This window comes from Geospiza fortis, unplaced genomic scaffold (genome assembly GCF_000277835.1).
Source record: "Geospiza fortis unplaced genomic scaffold, GeoFor_1.0 scaffold114, whole genome shotgun sequence".
Taxonomy (NCBI): domain Eukaryota; kingdom Metazoa; phylum Chordata; class Aves; order Passeriformes; family Thraupidae; genus Geospiza; species Geospiza fortis.
The window spans coordinates 1,345,147-1,362,206 of record NW_005054383.1 but is presented as its reverse complement, the minus strand read 5'-3'; the positions used below and the strand labels follow the sequence as shown (position 1 = coordinate 1,362,206).

Here is a 17,060-nt window from a genome sequence, read left to right as displayed (position 1 = left end):
CTCTGATTTGGCTCTTTGTGCCTCAGTTCCACTGAGGTTTTCCTAGAAAAGTAACTCATTTACAAGCAACTCTGATATGGGGAGAAAAGGTAAAAACACCTGAGTGGGTGTAGGGTTGGGAGTGGGAGGTGGTGTGTGTCCCCCTCAGGAGCCAGGACCATCAGCCAGCTGAAGGATTGTGGAGCCAAGTCTGTTTGCCCCAGACTGGGGAGGAGCACAGTGCTGAGCACCTGACCCTGCAAGGAGCTTGTTCTGTTCCTTTCTTAGATACTCGTGGAGATCCTGGAAGGGGAATCTGTCATCACCTGGGACTTTGACATCCTGAAGGGAGATGTGGTGTTCAGCCTCTTCCACTCCAAACGAGCTCCTGAGCCAAGTCACAGAGAAGCCACAGCACCAAGTCCCTGTGGTGCAGGGGACAATGTGCAGCTCATTGACAAGAGCTGGGTGCTGGGGGTGGATTACAGCAGGGTGGAATCTCCCCTGGTCTGCAGGGAAGGAGAGAGCATCCAGGTCAGAGGGGTGGGGTCCTGCCATGGCCTCAGAGTCCTGCCAGCTCCAAAGTGGAGTGGGAGGGAGGGAATTGATGGTGTGGGAAATCAGGAGCTGCTAGACAAGGGGGCTGTGGTCATTCCCAGCAGCAGGGAACGGAGGATTCTGCCCCTCTGAGGTGAGACCCCACCTGCAGAGCTGCCCCAGCCCTGGGGCCAGCAGCAGCAGGACCTGGAGCTGCTGGAGAGAGTCCAGGGGAGCCCATGGAGATGCCCCAAGGGCTGGAGCCCCTCTGGAGCCAGGCTGGGAGAGCTGGGGGTGCTCACTTGGAGAGGAGAAGGCTCCAGGGACACCCCAGAGCCCCTGCCAGGGCCTGAAGGGGCTCCAGGAGAGCTGGAGAGGGACTGGGGACAAGGGATGGAGGGACAGGACACAGGGAATGGCTCCCACTGCCAGAGGGCAGGGATGGATGGGATATTGGGAATTAGGAATTGTTCCCTGTGAGGGCGGGCAGGCCCTGGCACAGGGTGCCCAGAGCAGCTGTGGCTGCCCCTGGATCCCTGGCAGTGCCCAAGGCCAGGCTGGATGGGGCTTGGAGTGACCTGGGATAGTAGAAGGGGTGGAATGGGATGGGCTTTAAGGTCCATTCCCACCCAAACCATTCTATGATCATTTTCTGGATGCCCTGTGAAAGTGGGAAATCTTTATTTAGAGTGAGTCATTGCAAAGAGACTCCAAGCTAAAATTCTTATGGAAATTAAGCTAAATAAGCTTTTTTTTTTTTTCCTACTGGTATTACAGGGCTGTGTCTCAGGGAGGTGAGACAGGTGAATGACACCTGTGCTGGGTCATTCAGCCCTTCCCCCAGACACCCGTGGTCACCTGCTGTCCCTCCCTCTCTGCAGGGCTCCCATGTCACTCGCTGGCCTGGCTTTTACATCCTGCAGTGGAGGATGCACGGGCCCCTGCCCTGCTCCAGCTCCAGCCTGCCCCGTGTGGACGATGTCCTGGCCTCCCTGCAGGGCTCCAGCCACAAGTGCAAGCTCATCTACTACTACGAGGTGCTGGCCTCCAAGGACTTCAGGTAGGGCATTTACAAGGGGTTTACTACGAGTTGCACTGGGTGTGAGTTAAACACTTGGATATCAGAGACCCCCACCGGGGCTGTGTTTCACTGACAAGTGGCTGGATACAAAATTGATGGCATTTTGTGCAACCGATCTCCTCTGGTGCTGTAGGTATTTAAAAGTTCCTTTGAATCTGTGTCCACCAGTGAAATTTGTGCTTTGGGTCTTGCAGCTGCCTGAAGAGCAGGAGATTTTTGACTCAAGAGGGTTTTTATCTTAGTTGGGAATATTTTGAGAAGCTGCTTTTGGAGTAATTTAAATATCAGCTGGGCTGTTTCCCAGATGATTTTGTTTGGCACTTGAGAAGGATGAGCACTTCTGCACAGATGAACAGCCAGCCTTGGCAGGGTGTGCCTGACCCCTTCAATGCCAGAAGCACCTCCCCATCTGTTAATCTGAGCTCTGTGCAAGCCTTGGCCCTTCCCTGGAGCTGGAGGAGGCGTTGGGCAGAGCAGATTTGAAGGTGGTGGCTTGAGGTGTGACCTGACTAGGTCCTGTGGGGTCAGAGCAGCAGAAATCCCTCACTGCAGTCCTGCTCTTCCTTGGGGCTCTTCCTGAGCCCAGCCTGCCTTGGGCAGGAGGAGCTGGAGGTGCTGAGCTGGGACTCTGCTGTTCAGCAGCCTGGAGTCCTTGGGTTCACAAGGCTGCATTTGGAGTGCTCTGGAGCTTTCCTTTTTCCTCAGGGACAGCTCCCAGAGGCTCCAGCTGTGTCCCTTTCCCCAGAACAATAGTCAGAGACAGGGAATAATATCTGTAAATGGGAAAAAATGTCTCTGACTGATTAATTTTTCATCATGACACAGAGATTCTTAGAGAGCAAGTGGGAAATGATGGGCCAAGAAGGACTTGTGCAAGTGTTAGAGAGGGGGAGCTGACCTGTGGGAGGAATCCCTTAACTGCAGCCTTGCTAACAGCACATCTGTTCTGTCCCATCCCAGGGGATCCATGTCCAGCCTGGAATCTTGCACCAGTGGCTTTTCACAGCTGAGTGGAGTCACCACATCTTCCAGCCAGTCCCAGAGCAGCTCCCACCTCTCCAGATAGCAGAGCCAGGCCTGCAGCACCAGGGGCACCTGGGGCTGCTCCAGCCCCAAACCAAAGAGCTCCAGGGCTGAGCCGTGGGGCAGCCACAGCCATTTGGGCACAGAGAGGCCTCTGGGGGCTGCTTCAACCACAAAAACTGAAATTCCAAGGGCAGATTTTGGGGTTTTGGGTCAGCTGCCTGCTCCTCAGTAGCCTCCTTCACCACCTGTGGGTTTTGGGTGCCTGTGAGTTTGCAGGAACCCACTCCAAAGGGCTCTTCCATCGGTTCTTTCCCCCAGAGGAGGCTGATGTTGCCTTACCTGCTGGACCTTGAGAGAATTCCTGGGTGGCAAAACAAGGGAATGTCCTGGCTGCCCATGGGGTTCTGCTTCCACACTGGGCAGTCAGGGGGGCATTCCAGGGGCAGGGCCTTGGCAGGAACTGCCAACACCTGGGTACAGGCAGGATGGTTCAGAAATCACTTCCAGGCCAAACCAAAAACCTCTCCTGGTCTGGCAGGATGCTCTGGGAAATGTGTTGGATTTTTTTAACCCTGCTGAGAAACAAAGTCAAAAGGTTTGGTTTTTTTTTTTTTAGAAATTCCAGGCATTGAATCTGCCTGCAGTGAGTGGCATCTTCCAAACTATTGTTTGTTTTTACTCAGGTTTACAGCAATAATGAGTAGGTCTGTCCCATTCCCGAGTGGATGGGAACTGAATCCAGTCCTAAAGGGCTAAGAAAAGCAATATTTGATTTCCTGAAGGCACAAGATTTTCTGGCAGTATTACAGAACTTGTTTCTTCTAAACATGAGCTCACTTGAAATCATTCAGAGAGGCATGTATGTATGTAAGCACTTACTGAAGCCTATTTATTCTATACTAGCTTATTTTAAATTAATTTTTAACTTATTATGTCAGAAATGACTATTTATTAAATACAGTCACCTTTTTTAATGGGATTAATTTTGTTTTAGAAAGGAATAACTGATTGTCTTCAATCCCAAGCAATCTTTCTGCTTGGGTCCTGATCTTTGTGATCAATGGATGTTCTTGCAAAAGGGCTGCATTGGGGTAAGGGCTTGTGTCACCTTCCTTGCAAGGAAAGGTGAGAGTCCCATGCTTTTTTAGACTGTTTTTTAGGATTAAGAAACAAGGATTGAGTTCAGGAGTTGTCATGAAGATGCACTGTCTTCCTACACACCAAAAATGCCACGTTTGTCCCTAATCTCTGATTGTTCCTGTAGCCAGGTTGGGGAGCAAAGTTATCCATGTTCTTGTCCAGGTGAAAAAATAATGAGAGCAGGTGTCAAATACTCCCCAAGTTTTTATTCAGGAATCTGTGAAGTTGTTCCTTCCCACCCTGTTTTTTTAATCACTGGTTTTGAAGCACCAGGCTCTGCCAAATGAGAAAAGAGCCAAAATATCTGGGACAATGGCAGACAAAGAACTTGGCATGGGTTTGAGTTGTTTGGAGGGGTTTTTGAAGGATTGGAGCCAGGGGAATCACTCTGTACCTTGCGTCTCTCCCTGTGAACAGATAACTTTGTTATGTAGAGCTCAGGGAAGTTCTGATTTCCAATTCTCAGTTCCATAGACTTTCATGTTTCTCCCAGACAAATGAAACTTCTGTCTCTGGCATTTCAGCATAACTGGAGTCTGATAAAGAGGGACAAATGTAAAGGTAATTCCCACCTTTCCTCTGGAAAGTCAGGAATTCTAGAATCAAAAGTGTATGTGTGTAACCCTCATGGAAAATCCTTGACCCAGAATAAAATCTAATTCTAGAAACAGTTTCAGACTCCCAAAGCCTCAGGAGCAAACCCAGCCCTGTCCCCCTGTGCTGTTTCAGGATTTTACCTTCCCTTCTCAGTGGTTGTTCACATCCTGCAGTGGCAGCATTCCTGTTCCTGGGTTTGCTCTGAGTAAGAATCTCTTCCTTTGCACTGCATTTTTTTTTTTGTAATTTTGTTTCGAGATGTGGGATATGCTGTTTTCTGCCCACCAGAAGTTTGACTTTTGTCAGTGAAGGAACTTGGTCCCTGGCAGATCTCTGAAGGGTGAGGTCAGAGGTGGTTCCACAGAGTGTTCCTGGCTCTGGGGATATCCCAATCCCTGTTTTTCCTCTTGTCCCTTGGCAGTCCCACTCCTCTGCCCATCAGAGATCGTGCACAGGTTTGTGAAGCAGCTTGTGACCTCTCCTTGGCAAGGCTGCCTGCTTTATCCCACCTGACAATTTACTCTGAAATCAATTTAAATAATTCATTATTTTTTTCCTTTTTCTCCTGAATATTAACAGGAAAAAAGGGAGCAACAGCCTGGATGTTGTGCTGTGCTTTCTAAACCTGACCTTGTAAACTGCAGATACCAGAGACACAGAATTCTTCTACATCACCTTTTCCCCCTCAAACTACATCAGTGTGCTTTAGAAAATAAACTCAGAGTTTTCTTCACAGTGAGCTGAGTCTGGGAGGAATTTTGGATCCTCAGAACTCTCCTTGGGCAGTGGGCTCATTGTGGGTGATGCAGCAAAGCCCTCCCTGCTCCCTCCCCAGCAGCGAGGCCGCTGAGCTCGGGCTGTGTGCAGGGAAGGAGCTGCTGGTTAAAAAGTGGCTCCCAGGAAATTGGGGCTGTCCCTGGTTCAGATATTCCCTATGCAAACACAACACCTACCTCAGAGCTGGTGCCATGTCCATGGTGGCAGGGGAGTGCAGGATGCTGTGCCAGGGTCACACAGCCAGATGTGGCACCTTCGTGGCCAGAGCTCTCCAGGTGTGCCCCATTCCCTGGGCTCTGTCCAGGGCTGGGAAGGGCAAACAGAGCCTGAGGATGGATGGATGTTGGATGGCCTCAGCTGTGGTTCAGGGCAGTCCTGAGCTGTGTTTTGCTGCTCTCCGCTGTGAAAAGGGCTCTGTCCCCGCTGGAGGAGGAGGAGGGCTGAGCCCCGGGGCACCAGGGGCGGCTCCAGCCCCGCAGGTGTCGCCGCTGCGGTGCCGGGGGAGCGCTGGGAGTCGGCTCTGGGGCTCTCTCAGGGAGGCACCAGAACAGCTCAGCCGTTCCTCAGCTCCTGAGCCCAGCTCAGCTCAGCCGTTCCTCAGCTCCTGAGCCCAGCTCAGCCGTTCCTCAGCTCCTGCACTCACTGTTGGGAACAATTCCCGATGCTGTGCAGGCCAGGCACTCCCAAGTGCCTGAGATGCAGCTGTGCTCTCTGCTCAGCCACTCTGGTTCTGTCTGTTCCCTTTCAGGAACTGTGAATAACAATTTGTAATCCCAGTTTGGTTTGTTGGCAGAAGATTCTGAAAATGCCATAATCCACTCACAATTCCCAGTAGGAAGGGGTGAGCCCAGCTGCCCACCACACTGGGCTGGGAAGCTGCTGGGGCTGAGGCCAACCCTGCTCCAGGCAGGGAATCCCTCATTTCAAACGGCATTTTATGAGCTCATACTGCTTTAATGTCCCAAATGTTTGTACTGTGAGCAATTAATGCAAGGAACAGCTATTAGAGATTTACTTGACAGCAGCTGTCAAAGATTCCTGCATGCAATTAGCTTTAATATTCCTCCAACACCTTTGTGATGCTCCTTACATCTGATTATTTCTCTCTTGGAAGGTGAAATTGGAGTCAAGTCACATTTGCTGGCTTTTAGTGACACCAACACCCCCTTCCAAGTTTTCAGTTACACCTAAGTTAAATGGGCATTAATTAAATTTTTTAGCAGCACTTAAAACTTTCTCTCCTTTGCAGCTGGCTTTGGTTTTATACACTGAAATCCTCGTTTTTCTCAGCCAAAACCCTCAAACCTCCTGTAAGAGCCCACTACAGGGCACTGAAATAACAGATGTCCTCCTGTCATGGTGTCTGTGTGTCCTGGTAGAGCTGTACTTTTGGGTATGTGGGAAATAAAACATCTCTGAGAACATGTGGAATTGTTTGATTCAACTTTGAAATTGCAGGGCAGTGGAAATTCAAGCCTGTGTGCTGCTCTTTTTGCCCACAGAAGCAGAGGTAATGCTTGTATTCACTTTTTCCTGCTTTTTTCTACAGAACCAGCATCTTTTGTTTAATTTCCTAGCACAGAGTGGGCTGGAACAGCACATCCTGCAGTGTGGGTGTTATTAAAACAGCCCCTGGGTTCCACTGGGTGGCTGAGGTTAGCTGGGAAAGGATCAGCTCCTTCTGCAGCTGCACATCAGGAATTCCGAGTTTCAGGCAGGTAGCACTAAAAGACTTTATTCAAGTTTCAAATAAACTTCTGTAAATCATAGAAAAATAGAGTCTCTTGTTACAGGCTGATTTGATGCCAACACTGGCACAGAAAATACACATCCTTTACTTGGAGAAGTAAAAAGGGAGTGAGTGCATAAAGATGTGTGGGGCTCAGACAGGCTCTCACCCCTCTGCAGCATCCAAGGGGCTCATCCAAGGCTGGTTCCCTCATGGGGAAGCAAATTCCAACACTGTTTGAATGGAACTGTGCAAGGATTTGTTCCAGATTTCCAGAGGAGATGCTCGGGATCCTGGCTGGGCTGGAGCCCTTGCTGGTCCTTCTGAGGAGAGCCCAGCTGGGGCAGGGCAGCCCAGTCTGTGCCATGCCAGGCTGGCCCTGTCTGTGCCCTTCCCCACAGGGACAGCTCCAGGCTGTGCCAGGGTCCCTCAGAGCTGAGCAGAGCCTTTGGCTGCTGGGAGCTGGAGAGATGCACAAATGGAACCTGGGACCTGAGAGGGCTTTTTTGGTGCTGTGCTGCAGGAGCTGCCCCAAAGCACAGCACTCATCACCCTCTGGGGCTGCTCTGGCCTGAGGACTGGTCAGAAAACACCCCAGCCCTGCAGGGGCTGTCACAACCCTGTGTGTCACCCCTGAGCCACCACCACGGCTGGGAGAAGAGGGCTCTGCTGGCACTGGGTGCTGCACCTGCTTCAACATTTTAGAACAAACTTTTGGTCACTTTTCTGATTAAAATCAGCTTAGCAAGGAAGGGCAGACACTGATTAATACCCTTAAACCCAGCTTTGTACTAGAGGCAGTTTAACCAGCATCTTAAAAAGCACTGCTCACGTGAGCAGGGATCTTTCAGAGGTGCTGACCTGCATCCCTCACCTGTTTCCCTCAGGTTCTGGAAGGAATCAGCCCATCTCCTTTGCTGCTGCAGCTGTGGAATTCCCTCACCCAAGGGATGTCCTGCATCCCCTGATGCTGCAGTCCTGGCTGCTGGGGCAGCAGAGGAAAGGAAAGCACAGCCACAACAGGGCAGCTCCTGGGCTGAGGCTCCCAGTGGGAACAGCCCCAGTTCCAGTCGGTGCTGAGGGGCAATGCAGGGTGAAATCCCTCACCCCATCCATGATTCTAAAGGAACTCTTGTTTTGGGGGCTCCTCAGTGTCCTCGGGCTCCTGCATGTCCTCGTGGTCCCAGGCAGCAGAGGTGGGGCTGTGAGGGCTGTCCCCGTTGATGTCCCTCAGGGGGAGGTAGCGATAGTCCCGGTGCTGCTGCTGCCGCCGCCCCTGCAGCACCAGCCCCACGTTCCCCAGGGCACTCAGCACCAGCAGCACGGCCAGGGCAGAGCTCAGGGAGAGCCACGAGCTCCTGTGGGACACAAATCACAGCACCACCAGCTCACCTGTGTGCCCAAGTGTGCAGAGGATTGCCCTCCCTTCTCTGTGTCCCAAGCTTGTGGGCCTGCTCTCAGGACAGAACCATGGAATCGTTATGGCTGGAAAAGCCCTCCAAGATCATCGAGTCCAACCATTGTCCCAGCACTGCCGAGGCCACCACTGACCCATGTCCCCAGCTGCCACATCCACATGGCTTCTAAATCCCTCCAGGGATGGGGACTCCACCACCTCCCTGGGCACCCTGTGCCAGTGCCTGATCACCCTTCTGGGAAAGAACTTCTCCAACATCCAATCTAAACCCCTCCTGGCACAACTCGGGGCTGTTTCCCCTTGTCCTGCTCCTGTCCCCTGGGAGCAGAGCCTGACCTCCCCCAGCTGTCCCCTCCTGTCACGAAGTTGTTCAAAGCCACAAGGTCCCCCCTGAGCCTCCTTTTCTGCAGACTGAACACCCCCCATGTGCTGTGGCAGCCTCTGAGATGCACAGTGAGCACCAAACACTTACTCTGACAGAGAGAACTTGTCTTTGCTCTTTTCCTTTTCCAGGGAAGCCAAACACTGTCCAGCTGGAAAACAAAGAGGGAAGGAGGTGGGGCAGGGTGTAAAATTCCACTAAAAAACAGCAAGGTTAGGCAGAGCTGGTGACTAAGCAAACACCATTATGCACTGAAGCTGCTCTTCCAGCTTTTAGTCCAGCCCCAGCCCCCTGCAGGGATACCTGTGTGTAGGTGCTCCTGCAGTGCCCCGTGGTGGCTGATGTTGCAGCTGCCGGTCTCGGGGTCACAGGGACACGAATGGTCACACGCACAGCGCCTCTGGCAGCTCGGCCCAAACCAGCCCAGGGGACACTCTGGGGATGGGATCACAAAGAGATTGGTCATTGCCACAGCTCCACCTGCTCTGAGAGCACCCAGGCTGTGGCTGCAGCTCCCTCAGCTCAGCTGAGCCTGCAGCAGCCTGGGAGCACCATGCTGGAGTTCAAGGCTGCTCCTTGGTGTGCCTCAGAGGGAAGTTTGTGTAGAACTGGGATCACACAATCATGGAATGGTTTGAGCTGAAAGGGACTTCAGAGCTCATCCTGCTCCACCCCCTGCCATGAACAGGGACATCTCCCACTATCCCAGGTTGCTCCAAGACCCGTCCAACCTGGCCTTGGACACTTTCAGGGATGGAGCAGCCATAGCTGCTCTGGGCACCATCTTTGGGATGGGATTGGCTGAGTGTTCCCAGGCTGGAACAGAGCATCACTGACAGAACCAGGAAGTTCACACCCCTCTGTAATTCAATTGTTCACTCAGACACAGGGGACCTGGAGTGGTTACACCAGGCAGAACACTCAGCACTGGCACAGGGAGTGTGAGGGTGGATGGCAGGACAGCCCTGTGGAGCATTCCACAGGCACTGACCTGCATCACCTGAAGCCTGGGCTTCAGCAGGGCCTTGTGCAACACCCTGGAGCAGAGGATGTTTTGTGGTCACTCAGGGACTCTGGGAAAAGAATGCAGTTCTTTGGGGCTGAGACTGAACAGGAATCCACAATTTTCCATTGAGGAAGCAAACTCCTCTTTCTCTGCTCCTTCCTCTGCTCTTTAGCCCATTTGGGTAGGACAGGCCCAGAAGAGCTGGGAGCTGGCTGGTGATGTCAGGCCTGAGCTGCCCTGGCAGAAGTGCACCCAAGAGGTGGCTCAGAGGTGACACAGCGCTGTCCCCGGCCCCAGAGGTCGCTGTGACCCTTACCGTGCTCACAGCTGGTGCCGTAGAAGCCGGCAGGGCAGGAACAGGCTCCGTGCACGGGGTCGCAGGAGCTGCCGTGCTGGCAGCGGCACTGCTGGCTGCAGGACTGCCCGAAGGAGCCGGGAGCACACGCTGCAGGACACAAGCAGAGATGTCACCAGGGCCCTAGTGGCAGAGGTCAGCAATGCCAGCACACAGCCACAGCTCATCCCTGTGGAGGGATGATCCCAGAAGCTGAGTGTGCGCCCTGAGCAAGGACTCGAGTGTCTCCCACCAAGCCAATTGTAGATGCTCCAGCTGCATTGAACTCACACTGCCAGAAAAAAGCAGCCCAGCCCACAGGGGGGCCTTTCCCTTCCCTGCCCCCCCTCGGGCAGGCTCCCACTGCCCCCTCCCAGGCTGTGCAGAGGCAGTGGAGCAGCAGGCAGGATTTACCTTCAGTGCAGTTGCTGCCAGTCCAGCCGGCGTCACAGAGGCATCCAGCTATGCAAACATGGAACAGACATTACTGACAACAACAACACCCAGGCAGGCAGCAAGGACTTGAAATTAGGAGCCTTTGCCTCTTGAGGTGCCCTCTTACCCCTGCCAGCAAACCCCCAGAAGAGGAACCCTGCACCCACACAAAGGGTGGGTTCACCTCCTCCATCCCCAGCTGCCACATGCAGCAGAATCCCTGCAGATGGCATTCCCTGGGACCAGCTCTGGGGCAGCACTGGCAACACCTGCACCCACCAAGCTCTGCCCAGCCACTGCACTGGGGCACACTTGAAGGAGAGTGGAGTCAGGAGGACAGGAATAGGGTTGGGCACAGAGGGGCAGAAGCTGGGGGCAGACATTCCAGCAATCCCTAGGCTCAGATTCATGGAAGAGCAGCAACTGCATACTTGTAAAAATTAAGAAATAGGAGAAGCAGGTGAAGAAGGAACAGTAAGAGGAGAGGACAGAAGCAGCTGCTGTCACACAGCATAATACACAGTCCTGCCCATCAGCAGCCTCACAAAAACCCTGGAGCACAAAAGGAAACTGAGGCACAGAGCTGGCTCCTAAAGACAACGTGCTCTGACCATCTGTGCTTGGATGCTGGAGAAGAGGGGAAGCAGCCCCACCCCCCAGCTGCTGCCTGGCACACCATGTTCCCCCGGGACGCTCCCCAGGGGTGCACGGCCAGGTCGTGCCCCCTGCTGCACCCCGGGCCCCTCGGTGTCACCGGCACGGGCGCTCACCGGCGCTGCAGACGCCGCGCAGGCTGCAGTTGGCAGGGCCGCAGTCCAAGGAGTCACAGGCGGGTCCCGCCCAGAAGGGGCTGTCGCAGCGGCAGCGCCCGGCCACGCAGAGCCCGTGGCCGCTGCAGTCCGGCGGGTCACAGCCCGGCTCGTGCACGCACACCACGGTGGAGATGTTCCGGGGACAGCGCCACATGCTGTCAAAGGAGCTGGGGACAGCAGAGGGGACAGCCTGAGCTCACCCTGCACTGCCCAGCACAACCAACACCCGTTACATAACCCAGAGATTTCCTCCTGAGCCACACTGCCAAACATGAACATTAATACTGGGGAAATATAAACATCAAACTGCACTGGAGTCAACGTTTTAGCTGAGTTATAAATCCCATCTGATAGGTATCATTTCAAACATGGAATTACAGAAGCAACACAGTCCCCCTTAAAGCAGTCCCAGATTCCCTCATTTTGGCACACATTTTCTTGAATGTTATTTGCTTTAATATGCATTATATCACTGTAATTATGGCAACTGAATGTTAAATCCCTTCATGTTTACAGTCAGAACTGACAAAAAAGTTGAATTTAAAACAAAATATTCTTTAGATTCCCTCCAATGAGGAAGGGCAGGGTCTCCCAGTCAGTGTTTCTCTTCCATAATAAGCTGCTGACAGATCTCTGCTAATCCCATGGATGTGCAGCTCTGAATCTCCCAGACTAAGAGCTGCTGCCTTATCCGATTCCCACATCAGCCACTCAGTCACAGCCACAGCTTTGCTGCCTGTCTGCAACCAGCTCAGCTTTAATCCTGGATGACTAAGTGGAAAAAACATGGAGTCACTCAATCTCTTTATATTCTAGAGCTGCTCCCTCCTGCCTTTGCTGTGCCCTCCCAGGCAGGCCAGGCCGTGGGGCTGGGCTCTGCAGGCTGACAGGAGCTGCAGGGCCCTGGGCAGAGCCAGCAGCACCTACCAATGCTCAGAGGGGTAGTTGGCCAGGGTCCCGTTCAGGACCAGCGTGGCAGAGCCTCCACCATCCAGGTTGATCGCGTTGATGACTCCCTGCTGCTTCAGGAATTCTGCCATTTCCCACAGGCTGACCCTGCAAAGCAGAGGTTGGCTGTTGATTTGCCTTCAGTGAAGCTGTTAGATCAGGAGCTTGCTGCTCTCTGTGGTGGAAAGGGAAGTTCTCCCATCCCAGGCACCCTGAGGAGGGCTGTGTGAGCCTTTCCTGGCTCTCCTGAGCTCTGCAAGTCTCTGCCTTAAAACACGTCCCTGACAGCTGCAGAGCCCCTCCAGCCCAGGAACTGAAGCCCTCACCCAGCCCTTACCCTCTGGACTCCGTCTGTCCATCCACGTGAACCAAGACCAGGCGGCCCTGACGGTCGTGTCCCACGGCAGTCCTGGCTGAGATCACATTGATGAACCTGTCAAAGGTTCCTGCAGCACAGGGAACAATTCACACTCAGCTGGGGCACACAACGGGCTGCTGAGACACATCTGGCTGCAAAGAGCTCCCAGCAAGGGCCTCATCTGAACTGAAGCACAGGGAGAGCACAGCCCTGCTCCTCCTGTTCATCCAAGCCCTACAAAAGTGCTCGATTAAGTTTTTGTCTGGCACAGGGACAAAGCAGGGGATTCACAATCCCTTTGCACCAAACTCCTGTAAGAGGCACCTGCTTTGAGCTTCTGGTTAGACAGGATGGGAATTCTTGGCTGTGAGGGTGGGCAGGCCCTGGATCCCTGCAAGTGCCCAAGGCCAGGCTGAACAGGGCTTGGAGCAACCTGAGATGGTGGAAGGTCCCTGCCCACAGCAGGGGTGTGGAGAAAGATGGTCTTTAAGGTCCTTCCAACCCAAACTATTCCATGATTCTATGAAAGTTGGACCTCTTTGTAGCATTCACATTTTCTGAAAAATCCCTTTGCCCAGGATTTTCTCCTGGGAAGCTGAGAAGCCTCAGAAAAAAAGGGAAACAATTATGATGTCATTTGCTTCTCCTGTGTTGTGCTCATGTGGAATGTGTTTGGAGATTGTTTACCCACAGGTGATTGTTTTATTGGATTCTGGTGTGAGTTGTTTTCACTCTTTGGCCAATCAGGGACAAGCTGTGTTGGGACTCTGGAAAGAGTCACGAGTTTTCATTATTATCTTTTCAGCATTCTGTAAGTATCCTTTCTGTATTCTTTAGTCTCATATCATATCATAATAAATTAGCCTTCTGAGAACATGGAGTCAGACTCATCATTCCTCCCTTCATCTGAGACAACCCAAACACAATACCTGTTAAGTGCCCTTGTCCCCAGAGTGCCAGGGGACAGACAGCCCATGGCAGGCCGCAGCCAGGCCCACAGCAGTTACCTGTCTTCTGGGTGTCCCCACACTCGGCTGCCCGGCTCTGGTTGATGTACAGCTCTCCATCCCTCAGCAGCCAAACCACGCCGCTCACCAGCTGCACAAAGGGGTTGGACTGATCCAGGACATCCTCCTCAGACAGGTAGCTGGCAACAGAGGGCACCAGGGTTACCCACAGGCACTGCACGCCGCATGAAAGCCTCTCCTGCTGCCAGCAGGCTCCTGAAGCAGGGAGGAGGGCAGGAAAAGGCAGAATGAAGGATGGCTACATCCAAGGGGCCAAGCAGTGTGAAACAGCACTTGAGCAGCCAGAGCAGCCCCTGCTCTCTGCTCTTCTGCACAAACCCACAGCTAACCATGGTCCCAGGCCACTGTGCCTCAGACAATAGGGCCAGCAATGGCAGCAATGTGGCCAGTGGATCTAAGCCAGGGTAATGAGCAGAAAGCATCTGGCAGAACACAAGGACAGAGCTGTGGAGATTCTCAGTTCAGTCAAAGAGAATTCTCTCAGGCTTCAGGCCTGGGAAACTTAGAGAGAAAGAATGAAAACAATTATCATCTCTCTTTCTGCTCATGTTGTTTATAGATATGTACCTTCAGAGTGTGCTATTCATAGTCCACCAATAGCGTGAAAGGTTTTTACTTTGAGCCCAATCGGGTTTCACCGTAGTGATCCTGGTTATAAAAGGACACTACCTCTTAATAAAGTCTCTCTTTATCACCTTCTGAGCCATGGAGCCATTTCATCCATCCCTGACTCAACAGTGTCACAGAGCCACTGCCAAATACTCAGGGATCTGTGGGAGCAGCTGTAACATCTTGCTGCCTGTCAGCTTCTGTTCTCCAAAAACGTGACACCAAACAGCTTTGGAGAGCATTTGGAGCTAGAGCATCCAGCCTGCCTGCAGCTGCACTGGATGGCACCTGCTCCTTCCATCTGGGCAGGAGGCTCCCCTGCTCCTGCAGACAGCAAAAGGACAATTCAGCTGCCACCTCCATGCTCAGGTGTGTCACCACAGGGTGCTTCCCCAGGGACACGGGGGATACAGGGGAACAACTGCCTCAGGGGAGCCTGGGCTGGGGGATGTTTGCAGCTGAGAGGATGAGAGCAGGGGCTGGACAGATGTGCTCTGCCAGAGGTTCTGGGTTTAAAGGTGACTTTTCTGATGTCTTGTGGGAGCTGGATGCTCAACTTTTGTTTGGAATCCATGACTGTGGGCAAACAAAGCTTTGTAGAAGAGTGTAATTGCAAACACCTGGATGGAAAACATGCCAAACTAATTCCCTTTTCCCATGGGAAAGGAACAAGACGACAACATGAACGTGGCTGAAAGTAGATCAAACTACAAAACAGTTTGGGCAGGGACTGACAGCTTCCAAAGCCTGGATTCACCCCCTGTCAGCCCAGGGAGCAGCAGCAGCTCTGCAGGGTGGGGTGACTGCCCTGGGCTGTCCTGCTGGCCGTGATGCAGGGTGAAAGAGTGAAGGTGTGAACGACTTTCCCCACTGTCCTGACAGCCAAAATTACTCACACCCAAACTATTTTCCTGATCATGGTTTGGAAGGCACGAAGCCATCAAAGATCACAATAGCTCCATTTAACAGGGACATCCTGCCAGAGCTGGGGAGCAGCAGGGACAGCTGAGCTTAAGGACTCAACAGGGACCCTGAAATTGCTGTTGAATTGAGAAGCCCCCTCACTGAAGGACATGTCACTGACCCACCCAGCCCCTCTCTCACATAAATCAAGGCCATGGTGCTCAGGGCTGCCAGAATGGCTGCAGGATAAAGCCCTGGCTTGGCACACTCAGTGTGGCTTTGCAGGGATCCTTCCTGAGGTCTGGGACTGAGCTACCAGAAGGGTGGAGGATGCAAATTCCAGGCTGCTGCTGCATCTTCTGACACCAGCAGATGGGTCCTGGGAACACTTCTGGGACTTTTAGGATCCTCCTGCTGCTGGGGAAGGGCAGCTCCTGGAGGCCTTGCACTCCAGGAGAGCACTACAGTCTGTCAGTCAAATATTCCTCATCAGAGGGTGATTAGAACTTCTGTCTCCATCTGCGTGGGGACCGTCACATGTCCAGGTGGGCAAGAGGCCAGTGACACCTGGCCTGGACCAGCCACAGTGCGGCCAGCAGGGCCAGGGCAGTGACCATTCCCTGTGCTGGCACTGCTGGGCACCTCCAGTGCTGGGGGCAGTTCTGAGCCCCTCATGACAGGCAGACACTGAGGGGCTGGAGAGTGTCCAGGGAAGGGAACAGAGCTGGGAAGGGGTTGGAGCACCAGGAGGAGCTGAGGGAGCTGGGAAGGGGCTCAGCCTGGAGCAAAGGAGGCTCAGGGGGACCTTGTGGCTCTGCACAGCTCCTGACAGGAGGGGACAGCCGGGGGGTTGGGCTCTGTTCCCAGGGAACAGGGATAGGAGGAGAGGGAACAACCTCAAGTTGTGCCAGGGGAGGGTCAGGTTGAACATGGGGAAAATTCCTTCATGGAAAGGGTGGTCAGGCACTGGCACAGCTGCCCACAGCAGTAGTGGAGTCACCACCCTTAAAGTGTTCCAGAAAAGTGCTAATATGGTCAATCACATGTTTGCCCAGGTGGAGTCTCCATCCTTGGAGATGTTCAAAATCCAACCAGACATGGCTCTGAGCAGCCCACTCCATCCAACCTGTGCTGAGCAGGGTGCTGGATGAGGCACCTCCTGAGGTCCCTTCCAAACCCAGCCTTTCTGTACTGCAGCCAGAGCACACACACTGCACTCTTTGTCTCCTCTGTGGGGAACACAGAGCCCTCTCCCCTTCTACCCCACCCAGTGTCCCCACTGCAAGCTGGGAGAGGAGACACTGGAACCTAAGCAGCTGGAGATCATCACTTACTGAGCTTCTCTTCAGCCTAGGACACAAGCCAAGGGCCACAGAGATACCTAGCTCCACCAGGTACACCTAGAACATCCCTAGCTTCAGCATTCCAAGTGACCTTCTGCTTTAACTGGGGAGGCCAAGAAGGCAGTGCTGGGATGAGCTTCCTGCCCAGCGATGCCTGAAAGTCCTCAGGCTGGAGAGCATTCTCCAAACACCCCCCAGCTCTTACCCGAATACCATGGTGCCATCTTTCCGGATGCCAAACTGAGCGTTCTGTAGGCCTCCCGAGTCTCTCACCAGCCTCCCATCACTCACAACATTCCCGAGGCACTCTCCAGTTTCCATGTCAAAGTACCCCCGCCGTTCTGGGCCACCAGACACTTCCTGAGCTTCGCAGTCTCCTCCACGGGGGCTCTGCGCCGAGCCCGGCAGCCGCCGGCCCCGCCCGGCTCCAGCACGGAGAAGGTGCTCAGGGGGTTCCTCACGAAGGTGAAGTGCCCGTAGATCACCTTGCGGTCGCTGCTCTCCGGGTGGATGTACGAGACAAACGTCCTGGTGACAGCCACCGGCCCGGCCGTGCTGTTGTCGCCGGGCCACGCTTCGTGCGTGACGTTTCCGTACTTGACGGGCTGGCAGTCCCTGA

At 53.5% G+C, this 17,060-nt stretch overlaps 2 protein-coding genes across 2 annotated transcripts in view; one reads left to right on the top strand and one right to left on the bottom strand.

The window, feature by feature from the left end:
- SEC14L5 (SEC14 like lipid binding 5) overlaps positions 1-6,563 on the top strand; it is a 37,612-nt gene extending 31,049 nt beyond the window's left edge. Inside the window, exons 14-16 of the mRNA XM_005425199.2 lie at positions 268-513; positions 1,398-1,576; positions 2,558-6,563. Of these exons, the coding sequence (XP_005425256.1) occupies positions 268-513; positions 1,398-1,576; positions 2,558-2,663 (531 nt within the window). The 3' untranslated portion in view covers positions 2,664-6,563. The remainder of the gene's footprint in view (positions 1-267; positions 514-1,397; positions 1,577-2,557) is intronic.
- A 282-nt stretch (positions 6,564-6,845) lies between these two features.
- Positions 6,846-17,060, bottom strand: part of NAGPA (N-acetylglucosamine-1-phosphodiester alpha-N-acetylglucosaminidase) — a 13,017-nt gene continuing 2,802 nt past the window's right edge. Inside the window, 11 exon segments of the mRNA XM_005425241.2 lie at positions 6,846-8,224; positions 8,756-8,816; positions 8,969-9,100; positions 9,988-10,116; positions 10,420-10,467; positions 11,211-11,419; positions 12,180-12,308; positions 12,538-12,646; positions 13,566-13,705; positions 16,647-16,774; positions 16,777-17,056. Coding sequence (XP_005425298.1) covers positions 7,987-8,224; positions 8,756-8,816; positions 8,969-9,100; positions 9,988-10,116; positions 10,420-10,467; positions 11,211-11,419; positions 12,180-12,308; positions 12,538-12,646; positions 13,566-13,705; positions 16,647-16,774; positions 16,777-17,056 — 1,603 coding nt within the window. The 3' untranslated portion in view covers positions 6,846-7,986.